We start from the raw sequence: 9788 nt of genomic DNA on the forward strand, positions 1-9788 counted from the left end.
AGATTTAAAAATCAATATAGTTTGAATTTCAAGTCAATCAAGAAGTCATTCAATTAGGCAGGCATACATGAGAAGACAGGGACCTAAAGAATTCCAAAGCCTGCATAAGTGAACAGTGAATGCCTTCTGTACTTTTGCTCTCTATCATCATCTCTATCCATTTGGGTTCTTTTTCTCCATATTTTTATTTAATTTTATCACTTATAAATGTACTATAAGTTAAAAAAAAAAATTATAAATCATTTTTCTTGATCCAGCTATAAATGACACAGTTGTCAAAAGATACACTTCTTTGCTTTCCCTTCACTGCTCTCTCTCTCTCTCTCTCTCTCTCTCTGTCTTTTCCTTTTCTCATTGTTTTGTTTTTCTTCAAATTGCAAAAAACAAGCTTTCTTTCCAGCTTCAGAACAGACTCACCAACAATCTCACCCAACTCTTTTCCTCTCTTTAACCTCTCATGAACTCTTACTAAACTCCAAACCCTATCTCTATTTACATACATTCACCCTTTTGTGTAATCTTATATACTTTCCATTTATTCAAATACTTTCCTAAAAGCTCCAATCTTTCTCCTGATTCCTTGTCGGAATTCATTTTTCTGGGTCTAATTGGTGGGCTCAAAAGCTTAAAAAGCTTGAGACAAAACTTCAATTGCAACTGAGTCATCACATTTTCTCATCTGGGTTTTGCTTCGAAATCAAAGAAAGGCGGAACCTTTATCTTCATTTTCTTCTGCTCTAAGCGGATGATTAACCGACAAGTCAAGAGCTTTGTGGCTACATTCTAAGGTTAAAAAAAGATTGTCTCTTGCTTCAATCGTAAGTGATTCTTTTAAATCCAGTGGTTGTTATTAGGAGCTGTGTGTGTGTGGGTTTCCTCTTTTATTGCTCTGGAGATTAGTTTGGTGACAAAGGTTGGAAATTTAATGCACATAACCTGTTTGTTGATATGCCCGCAATTAATTGCTGGTTTTGCGCGTGCTCTTGTCTCTACTCAATACTCATGTTTCTGTATATGTGTCGTGTTTCTAGTCAAAGTTGTTATAGTTGACAGCTTTACTTGCCAATATTTAGATTCTTACAGTCGTCAGTTAATCCTAGTTTTCAGGGAAGAGCTTGAAAAAAAAAGAAGTTACTTTCCCTTAGTCTGTAAGATTTGTGGAAAGTCAGAGATGTCACAGTTTCACATTAGTTTCTAAGTACGTTTTCTTGTTTTGCAGGTAGAGGAAGTTGTGTGAGCAAAGGGGACTAAAGATGTCATCTGAGAGTCCTTTGAGTGATGAAATGTCAAAGAAGATCTCTTTGTTTGGTTTGACTGATGTGAAACTGTGGGTGTTGGTTTGTTTTGTGGTTGGCATATTCGTAGTGTTGGTTCTCTTCATCTTATATGTATGGGTTGCATTCCGTCGGAAAACTCGGAGATCATCTCAGAAGTTTTTACCTTTCAGTCAGATACCACGCATGGCGAAAGACATAAGGGTTGATGATAGAGTTGGGTTTCAAAACCACAGTGAGAATTTATGTACTGATAAACCGAGTGATAGAAACTCAGGGAAGATGATGGCTTACTTGGGGAGAACCAAGTCTAGTGATAATGATAGTATAAGTCAGTGTAGCTCTGTGCATCATCATGAGAGAGCTTATAGTTCTCACTCCGGTGAAGAAGGAAGCTTTGGAGCCGCTTGGAGACAAGGTTCCCTTGTAACAGCATCTCCTTTGGTTGGTTTGCCGGAGATATCTCATCTTGGTTGGGGACACTGGTTTACTCTTAGGGATCTTCAGCTAGCCACCAATCGTTTTGCTCCGGAGAATGTAATCGGTGAAGGTGGTTATGGTGTAGTTTATAAAGGTACTCTCATCAACGGTAATGATGTTGCTGTAAAGAAGCTTCTGAACAATCTGTAAGTTTTTGTTTGGGGATTATCAAATGTTTTGTTTGCTTCCTTTGTACCTCTCTTAGTAATCATATTATAATTTTGTCACTAGGGGACAAGCTGAGAAGGAATTTCGAGTTGAAGTTGAGGCTATTGGTCATGTACGGCACAAGAATCTTGTAAGGCTTCTAGGATATTGCATAGAGGGTGTTCATCGGTGAGTCTGATTTGCCTCTCTTATCAGTCTGAATATGCTACTAGTTTAGTCCCATCATGAATGTATTCTGTTTCAATGTAATGCAGGATGCTTGTTTATGAGTATGTGAATAGTGGAAACTTAGAACAATGGTTACATGGAGACCTGGGGGAACATAGCACTCTCACTTGGGAGGCACGTATGAAGATCTTAACTGGTACTGCACAAGCGTAAGTTGTTGACTTTTTGCTTGAAAAATTAGATGCAACTCTCAAAGTGGATAATTAACATGGTCTGCATTACAATTCACAGGCTTGCTTATTTACATGAAGCTATAGAACCAAAAGTAATACACAGAGACATAAAAGCAAGCAATATCCTGATTGATGATGAGTTCAATGCAAAGCTTTCGGATTTTGGGTTAGCCAAGCTCTTAGACTCTGGTGAGAGTCACATAACCACTAGAGTCATGGGCACTTTTGGGTAAGTCTAGAATCTGTTACCTTTCTGGCAATGATGGGAAAAGTGTTAATTCTTATGAAAGATCATGTGTATTTTGCGTGGTTCAGGTATGTAGCACCTGAATATGCTAATACAGGTCTATTAAACGAGAAGAGTGACATATACAGCTTTGGTGTCCTGCTTCTAGAAGCTATAACTGGAAGAGATCCTGTTGATTATGAACGTCCAGCTAATGAGGTAGAATATATTTGTTTGATTTTCTTTTAAATGTTAATTTGGTGCTGAAAACATGTGTTTGTCATTGGCAGGTGAATCTAGTTGAGTGGCTAAAGATGATGGTTGGAACAAGAAGAGCTGAAGAAGTTGTTGATCCAAAGATTGAACCAAAACCGGCTACACGTGCTTTGAAACGTGCACTTCTTGTTGCCTTGAGATGTTTAGATCCCGATTCAGAGAAACGACCCAAAATGAGCCAGGTTGTGCGGATGCTTGAATCCGATGACCAACTTTTTCGTGAGGTATGTATCTAATAATAATACCTAGAGCTGGTCCTAATCTAGAGCAACCTTATAAACGAGTGTTATCTTTCTGCAGGAGAGGAGGAACAGAAAGAGTAGAACAGCGAGTATGGAGATTGTGGAGGCCTTGGAGGAATCAAGCAAACGGCCTGAGCACTCAAAGAACCATACTACTAAACCTGAGTTAACTCATGAATAGGTGAAAACATTTGATCATACAATTATTGTTTTGAGTTAATTAATTGTTGTAATATATCATCCACCGTGTAAGAGATTTGAGTTATACAACAACAATGTCGACATCATAGCACCACATTCTCAGTGAGATTCAGCTGAGTGGTAATGAGACCAATACTCTTTCACAAGTTTGCCAAACAATGAGTTCTCATTCTCCATCAACTTCATCGGCGCATCATACTCCACAATGCGTCCTAATAAGTTAGCCAAAGATTCAAGATTCAGAACTATGTAAGAAACTAGAAAGGAGTTGAATTGATGCAAACAACTCTTACCGTCGCTTACGGAGAGAACCATTGTACAGTCCATGACGGTGGGGATACGGTGAGCGACGGTTATGACAGTGCAATCAGCAAACTCTCGCCGTATTGTTTTCTGAAGTATCAAATCTGTAGCGTTGTCTATAGAGGCAGTTGCTTCGTCTAAGACCAATACTCTACTTCTTCTCAAAACTGCTCTGCCTAAACAAAACAGCTGTCTCTGTCCCATGCTCCAGTTCGATCCATCCTCCACAACTAAACAATAAATACATTCATCCTTGTCACCAAAGACATCAAAACTTTTGAGTAATAATCAAGGTTTGTGTTGTTACCTATTGAATCTAAACCGTTCTCTTTTTCTTGAACCACATCTTTCAGCTGACACTTTCCAAGAACCTGCATGTTATAAATAACATTAAACTCAACTCAACCCTTTAGTTCATAGTTTCAAATAAGTTTTAGTTTGGCTTACCTCCCAAATCTCAGCATCTGTATGCTGACACAAAGGATCCAAGTTATACCTCACTGTTCCATTGAACAGAGTTGGATCCTGAGGTATAATCCCAAACCTTGATCTCAGATCATGAACTCCTATCTTGGAGATGTCAACACCGTCAACAACAATCTTTCCTCCAACAGGCTCAACAAGTCTGAACAAAGCACTGATCAGTGTTGTCTTTCCACTACCAGTCCTACCAACGATACCAATCTTGTGTCCTCCTTCAAACACACAGCTGATTCCTTTTAGAACCAGTGGTGACTCTCGTCTGTATCTTATCTGTATATGAACATTATAAGATGAATACTACTCTATTTTCTGGATTAATGTATTTACTCAGACTTGCCTGCAGATCAGAGATTTCAACTCGGCCTGTGACCGGCCAGTTAACAGGTGGTCGAGTCTCTTCTATTACTTCAGGAGCCTCAGGTGTTAAATGAGTGTACTGATTAAGCCTCTCAACAGAGATGATCCAGTTAGCTAAGTAGCACTGGTTCTGTACAGAGTAAACAAGTCCCATGTTCAAAGATAAACCGTATGATAGCGCCATACCAATGAACCCTGCACAACACGGCACAACACTATTATGAACCAAGCAGTACTGAGTCTAATCTGTTCTCATGGAGTTTATGTTTGATGACGATGACTCACCAGAGCTAAATGTTCCTGTAGGGAGCAAGACCATGCAGAAAGCAGTGGAGGCTAGTACAATGGCACTGACGGTTTCAAGCCGTTGGATCAGCCATTCGTTAGCTGCAAAGCTGTGGAGGAAAGGACTAGCGTTTGTGTCGATGAGTGTTAGACTTTTCTTGAAGAACCTCTCTTCTTCATCAAATGCCCTTATTGTTATTGCTCCTGCTACAGATTCTGCTAAATGATTAGCCACCAATGACTTTGTTGTGCCATTGATCCTCATAAGCTCCTTTGCTGTTTGAAAGTAGTACTTCTGCAAACCGATGCAAAGAAATCATTAGCTCCTTTGTGGTTGCTAACAACCGTTCGTTTTTCTGTTCCCGGTAAATATGTTCATGCATAAAAATAAATTTAGAAGAGAAAATAACTGACCTGTAACCGAAGTGCTAGATAAATCATGGGAACAGAAACAAACAAGACTTGCCAAGTAACAACAGTCAAAACCACAAGACTAAAACCAGTGTTTACTGTAGATGCAACCACAAAGATCAGACCGAAAGGAACGTCAAGATCTACAATGCTCAAGTCAGATGAGACCTGCAAAAAAAGCCACAGACACTACACAGTTAGAAGTACCAAACAACAAACACTAATGTTACATGCATCAAGTTCATCACCACTTACTTACCCTGCTAAGAATCCTTCCAAGAGGGGTGGAGTCATAAAACGACATAGGTGCTCTAAAAAGCGAGTTCAGAAGATGAGAGAACAAAGAAGTTGATGACCTCATGCACATAACCACAACACAGATAGATCTAACCAGCAAGCAGAGAACTGAGATCAGTCCAATCAACAAGTAGACCAAGATCAACTTCAAAGTAGTAACTTGTGGGTTCTCCACGTTTGCAGCCATCCAAGAGTTCTGTAGAATCTGTCCAAGTGCAAACATGACCTGAGCTAGGCTGGCTATGAAGAAGAATATGTAGCCTTTGTTCTGATTCAAGTACTGTATGTACGGTTTCAACCCTGTGTCTCCCTTCTCTCTCACTTCTTGTTTGATTAAACGACTCGGTTTCAAGACATTGGATTGAGCGTGAGGCACTTTCTTGATCTCCTTTACAGGTTTGCTAGGGTTCTCTACCGCAAACACTCTTTCAGAACCAGCAGTTTCTCTGTGAGCGTTCACAAGATCTTGAAAGTCTTTGCTTCTTGCTAGGAGTTCTTGGTAAGTATCAGCTTCAGTGATCTCTCCATCTGACATCAACTAGAGAAAGAAGTACAGTTTAGCAAACGAGACAGAAACTTTAAAAAAGAAAACTTCAAGGTCAAGTTACCAAGACAGAATCAAAAGCAGGTAAGAAGTCCACTTGATGTGTTACAAGTAACACAGCTTTTCCAGCAAGAGCGTCCATAACATATTCCTGCCCATCACAACTCATTAGCTTCAAAACATCTCCAAGAAAGTGATAATGTGAAGTCTTAAGTGTTTACTTTGAACAAGCTAGTAGCAGTGTGTGCATCAACAGCACTAAACGGATCATCAAGGAGATAAATGTCAGCATCTTGGTAAAGAGCACGAGCGAGTTGAATCCTCTGTTTCTGTCCTCCGCTTAGATTAACACCTCTCTCACCGATCTCAGTCTGGTCTCCATCAGGTAAAAGCTCAAGATCTTTGTCTAGGCAAGACTTTTTAACTGTCTCACGGTAACGTTGCTCATCCATTACACCTCCAAAGAGAATGTTCTCTCGTATTGTCCCCGTTTGAATCCATGCTGTTTGAGAAACATAGGCGATGGTACCATAGAAATCTATCTGTTGAATGATCAAACAATGTTAGAATCTATAGAGCTTAAATATGGGACCAAACTAGGACTGCGGGTTCGGTTAGTTTGGGTAATTCGGTTCGGGTAGTTTGGTTCAATATATATCTTACCAAATTAATCCAAAATAAATTTAGGTTTGGTATTTGGTTAGTTTGGTTTTTGAAAATCCTACCGAAGTTTTGATTTTTGGTTTAACTTTTAAATTTTTTTGGAGAACTTTGGTTAAATTCGGTTATTTTGGTTAGTTTGATTAGGGTATTATTATTTTTTAAAAGAATAAAACGCAAGTAACCTATTGCCGAATCGAACTGAAAACCGATTTGTTTTAGAAAACCTACCGAATTGAACCAAACTCCTAACCGAAATTTTGGTTCGGTTCGCTCGGTTCGGTTTAAAATACTAGGCCTAGATCAAACAATGACTTACAGTTCCTGAGACACACGGAGTTTCACCAAGAATTGCAGCTAAGAGTGTTGACTTTCCTGAGCCAACTTCACCACAAACAGCCACTTTCTCACCAAACTTAACCTCAATACTCACATTCCTCAAGTTTGGTTTTGTTGAACCTTTCTCCTCCCACGAAAAGCTAGCAGACTTCATCACAATAGCGCTTTGATCACCTCCAGACCTCTTCTTCCTCCGTCTCTCCCCACCTTGAAGCTCAGGAGCTTCAAGAAACTTAGCTATACGGCTGAAGGCAACTTTAGCCTGAATCGTGACACCAATCACATCAGGGATCATTCTCACTGGATCTTGAACCAGACGCAGCGTGGCTACAAACGTGAAAACGTTACTTGCTCTCAACGGAATGTTGAGGAAGTAACAAGTGGAGAAAGTCGCAGCAGAGACCAAGACCGGTGATGACCAGAAGAGAACCGCATTGTAAGCCTTTCTCATCTGAACAGCCTTCAAGGACTTCAACTCAATGTTCCTTAGCTTCTCTATAACCTTCTTGAAATGTGATTCCCACGCGTATAGCTTCAAGACCTTCATGTTGACAAGAGACTCGTTACAAGCCTTTAGCCTCTCGTCCTGAGCGGTCATGAGCTCGCTTTGGAACTTGTTCTGAAGCTTAGCGATGGGAGCGTTGCAGAGAACGGTGAGCACTATCACAGCTAGAGCTGAGAACGTAGCGACACCAACAGAATGAAAGAGAATCCCGAGCGCGATGAGCAGCTGAAAGCTTGTTGTCCAAAGCTGGTGAAACCAATACGGGAACTCACCGATCCTGTAAGCATCAACGGTCGCGTAGTTCATGATCTCGCTGCCTGAATGGATCAGTCTCGAGGAGGTGTTTAGTCTCAGCTGTTTCTTGTATATAGCTGCGGTTAGAAGAGACCTCACGCGTAAACCGACAAGTCTGCTTCTGAAGTACCATTGTCTCTGGGACAAAGACTCAACACTCTTTGCTATGAACAGCGAGACAGCCAACACGAGACCTTCGTATCTAAACCTCTCGTTGCCTTCAGCAACAAGAATGAAAGCGTTGAGAAGCAAAGGACCTGATGAGACAGCAACGATCTTCATAAAGGCAAAGCAACCAGAGATCACAACCTCTCTCCAGACACAAAGAACGGTTACTTTCAGGATAGAAGGCCTACAAGAACCTCCTAGTCTCCTCTTCTGGTCGTTGAGATTCTCCTCAAACAAAGAGTAACAAGTCTCAGCACGCTCTTCCTCACGCAGCTCAGGTATGTCTTCTTCCTCCAAGTCTTTAACATTCCCTCGCTTTATCAGAGGATTCAACCACCAGAATGATAACTTGCTGAACAAGCTAGCTCTTGCAAACGCACTGACCTTATCAAAATCAGTTTTTTCGTTGTACCCACCAACGTTAAGAGGCTCATACAAGCTGCTCTCAACAGAATCTTCAAATCTATAGCCTTTATAGGCGCTTAAGAGTAACAACACTGACCCAGGTAATAGTAACAAAACATCAAGAACGGTCCTAAAGTCTATCTCCTTACTAGAAACAGCATTCTTCAGAGATGAACAGCTTGAGACCAAACCATAGAAGAAGGAGAAAACAGACAACAATCTCAAAGAAGGTTTCTTGATTCTTGTTCCTCTAAGACATACTACTAGGTTAGTGAACAGCCATGTAAAGCCTTGAACAGAGATCACTAGCCAGAGAACTAAGGGCTTGTTTGTGTCCTCTTTTAAAGCCCATATCCCTAAAATTAAATCTAGAGATCCGATGATACCGTTGAATAAAGCAGAGACAAGACGAAGATAATGGAACCGGTGGTTATGTTTGGGTGGTTCCTTGTGAAACAAGCAAATACAGAGAGTTATGAATGAGAGTGTGATACCGAAACATGTTTGCAGAAACTGAAGAGTGCAGCTTGATGTGTGATGATCCCCGCAGAACAAGGTCCAGAACTTTCCACTCATTTCGTTTTCTTGTTTCTTCTCTCCCTAATCAAGAAAAATCACAAGAGGGAAGATGAAGAAGATTTATTGAAAGTCTGTGAGAATGAAGGATACGTAAGAAAATAGGACTCTCTTTCTCTGCTAGGTTTCATGATTAACTGCAGAACTCGAAATACATGTATTTATTAAATGGAAAAAGGAGAATATTTTTTTTTTCTTATTTTAACCAATATATTCGTTTGTTTGTTTTTCTGTTGTGGAAAATATTTGACGTTTCAAAGATATATCCAATGAAATACTATAATATACTACTTAATATGTCGTTTTATATAAATTTCACTTTGTTTTACTTATCACTCTGACACTCTTTTCTCGGTTACATGAATAAATATTAAAAAGGAAAATATAATCCAAACTATGGAAGACTAGAGTGTACAATTTACAATTTATTAACAAGAAGTGACTATGCAAATGTATTCATAACAATTTTAAAAAACTATTCTAGCTAATTTTATTATTATCTTTGTTAAAGATATAAAATTAAAATCAGAGCATCCAAAAAATTTTTGCTAAAAATAATGATAAACCTATTTTAAGGTATTTTAATTATATAATTTCATTTTTATATTTTGTACTTAAATCTATAAACATAAATTTATATATGGGAGATTATGAATTTCTACTAGTAATATATAAAATGTTACCAAACATTAAATCGTTTAGCATAATGAGTCGATGCTTTTGTTTTTAAGAAAAATCTAATTAAATATTTCATTTGTGAGCGGTTCAGTTCGTCTGTTGTTCCAAATACATAAAACAAAAAAGTTCGTATATTATTCACAGTAATTTGCAATAAAAATGTCATATAACACGATGAAATGTCTACAAAGAAAAACCTATCAAGAAATGATTTC

The 9788-nt window shown here is 39.1% G+C and overlaps 2 protein-coding genes across 3 annotated transcripts; one reads left to right on the forward strand and one right to left on the reverse strand.

Moving 5' to 3' along the window:
- The first annotated feature begins 283 nt into the window (after positions 1–283).
- Positions 284–3354, forward strand: LOC108862635 (probable receptor-like protein kinase At2g42960). Of its 2 annotated transcripts, none has more exons than XM_018636828.2 (8): positions 284–818; positions 1220–1900; positions 1986–2090; positions 2177–2299; positions 2382–2552; positions 2639–2768; positions 2840–3049; positions 3126–3354. In XM_018636828.2, the coding sequence occupies exons 2-8, from the start codon at positions 1254–1256 to the stop codon at positions 3246–3248; spliced, it is 1509 nt and encodes a 502-aa protein (XP_018492330.1). In that variant the 5' UTR covers positions 284–818; positions 1220–1253; the 3' UTR covers positions 3249–3354. The 2 variants fall into 2 exon arrangements, with proteins under 2 accessions (XP_018492330.1, XP_018492331.1); XM_018636829.2 differs by having other exon boundaries at positions 284–788.
- On the reverse strand, positions 3244–9035 carry LOC108834027 (ABC transporter C family member 10). The gene is made up of 11 exons (XM_018607395.2): positions 6928–9035; positions 6170–6490; positions 6013–6099; positions 5367–5942; positions 5111–5275; positions 4697–4991; positions 4392–4606; positions 4019–4324; positions 3879–3942; positions 3562–3801; positions 3244–3480 (listed from the first exon to the last, which is right to left on the reverse strand). Exons 1-11 carry the CDS (start codon positions 8893–8895, stop codon positions 3368–3370), a joined length of 4350 nt encoding a protein of 1449 aa, XP_018462897.2. The 5' UTR covers positions 8896–9035; the 3' UTR covers positions 3244–3367.
- Positions 9036–9788: the final 753 nt, after the last annotated feature.

Source organism: Raphanus sativus, chromosome 5 (assembly GCF_000801105.2).
Source record: "Raphanus sativus cultivar WK10039 chromosome 5, ASM80110v3, whole genome shotgun sequence".
NCBI classification, from domain to species: domain Eukaryota; kingdom Viridiplantae; phylum Streptophyta; class Magnoliopsida; order Brassicales; family Brassicaceae; genus Raphanus; species Raphanus sativus.

What these genes read in the sequence shown, in the direction of transcription:
- LOC108862635 (XM_018636828.2), top strand. Translation starts at nt 1,254, where the DNA reads ATGTCATCTGAGAGTCCTTTGAGTGATGAAATGTCAAAGAAGATCTCT. An exon ending in AAGAAGCTTCTGAACAATCT is followed by an intron (nt 1,901 to 1,985) that starts GTAAGTTTTTGT and finishes TTTTGTCACTAG; the next exon opens with GGGACAAGCTGAGAAGGAAT. An exon ending in AGAGTCATGGGCACTTTTGG is followed by an intron (nt 2,553 to 2,638) that starts GTAAGTCTAGAA and finishes TGCGTGGTTCAG; the next exon opens with GTATGTAGCACCTGAATATG.
- LOC108834027 (XM_018607395.2), bottom strand. Translation starts at nt 8,895, where the DNA reads ATGAGTGGAAAGTTCTGGACCTTGTTCTGCGGGGATCATCACACATCA. An exon ending in GAACGGTTTAGATTCAATAG is followed by an intron (nt 3,802 to 3,878) that starts GTAACAACACAA and finishes TTTATTGTTTAG; the next exon opens with TTGTGGAGGATGGATCGAAC. An exon ending in GGTTCTCTCCGTAAGCGACG is followed by an intron (nt 3,481 to 3,561) that starts GTAAGAGTTGTT and finishes CTAACTTATTAG; the next exon opens with GACGCATTGTGGAGTATGAT.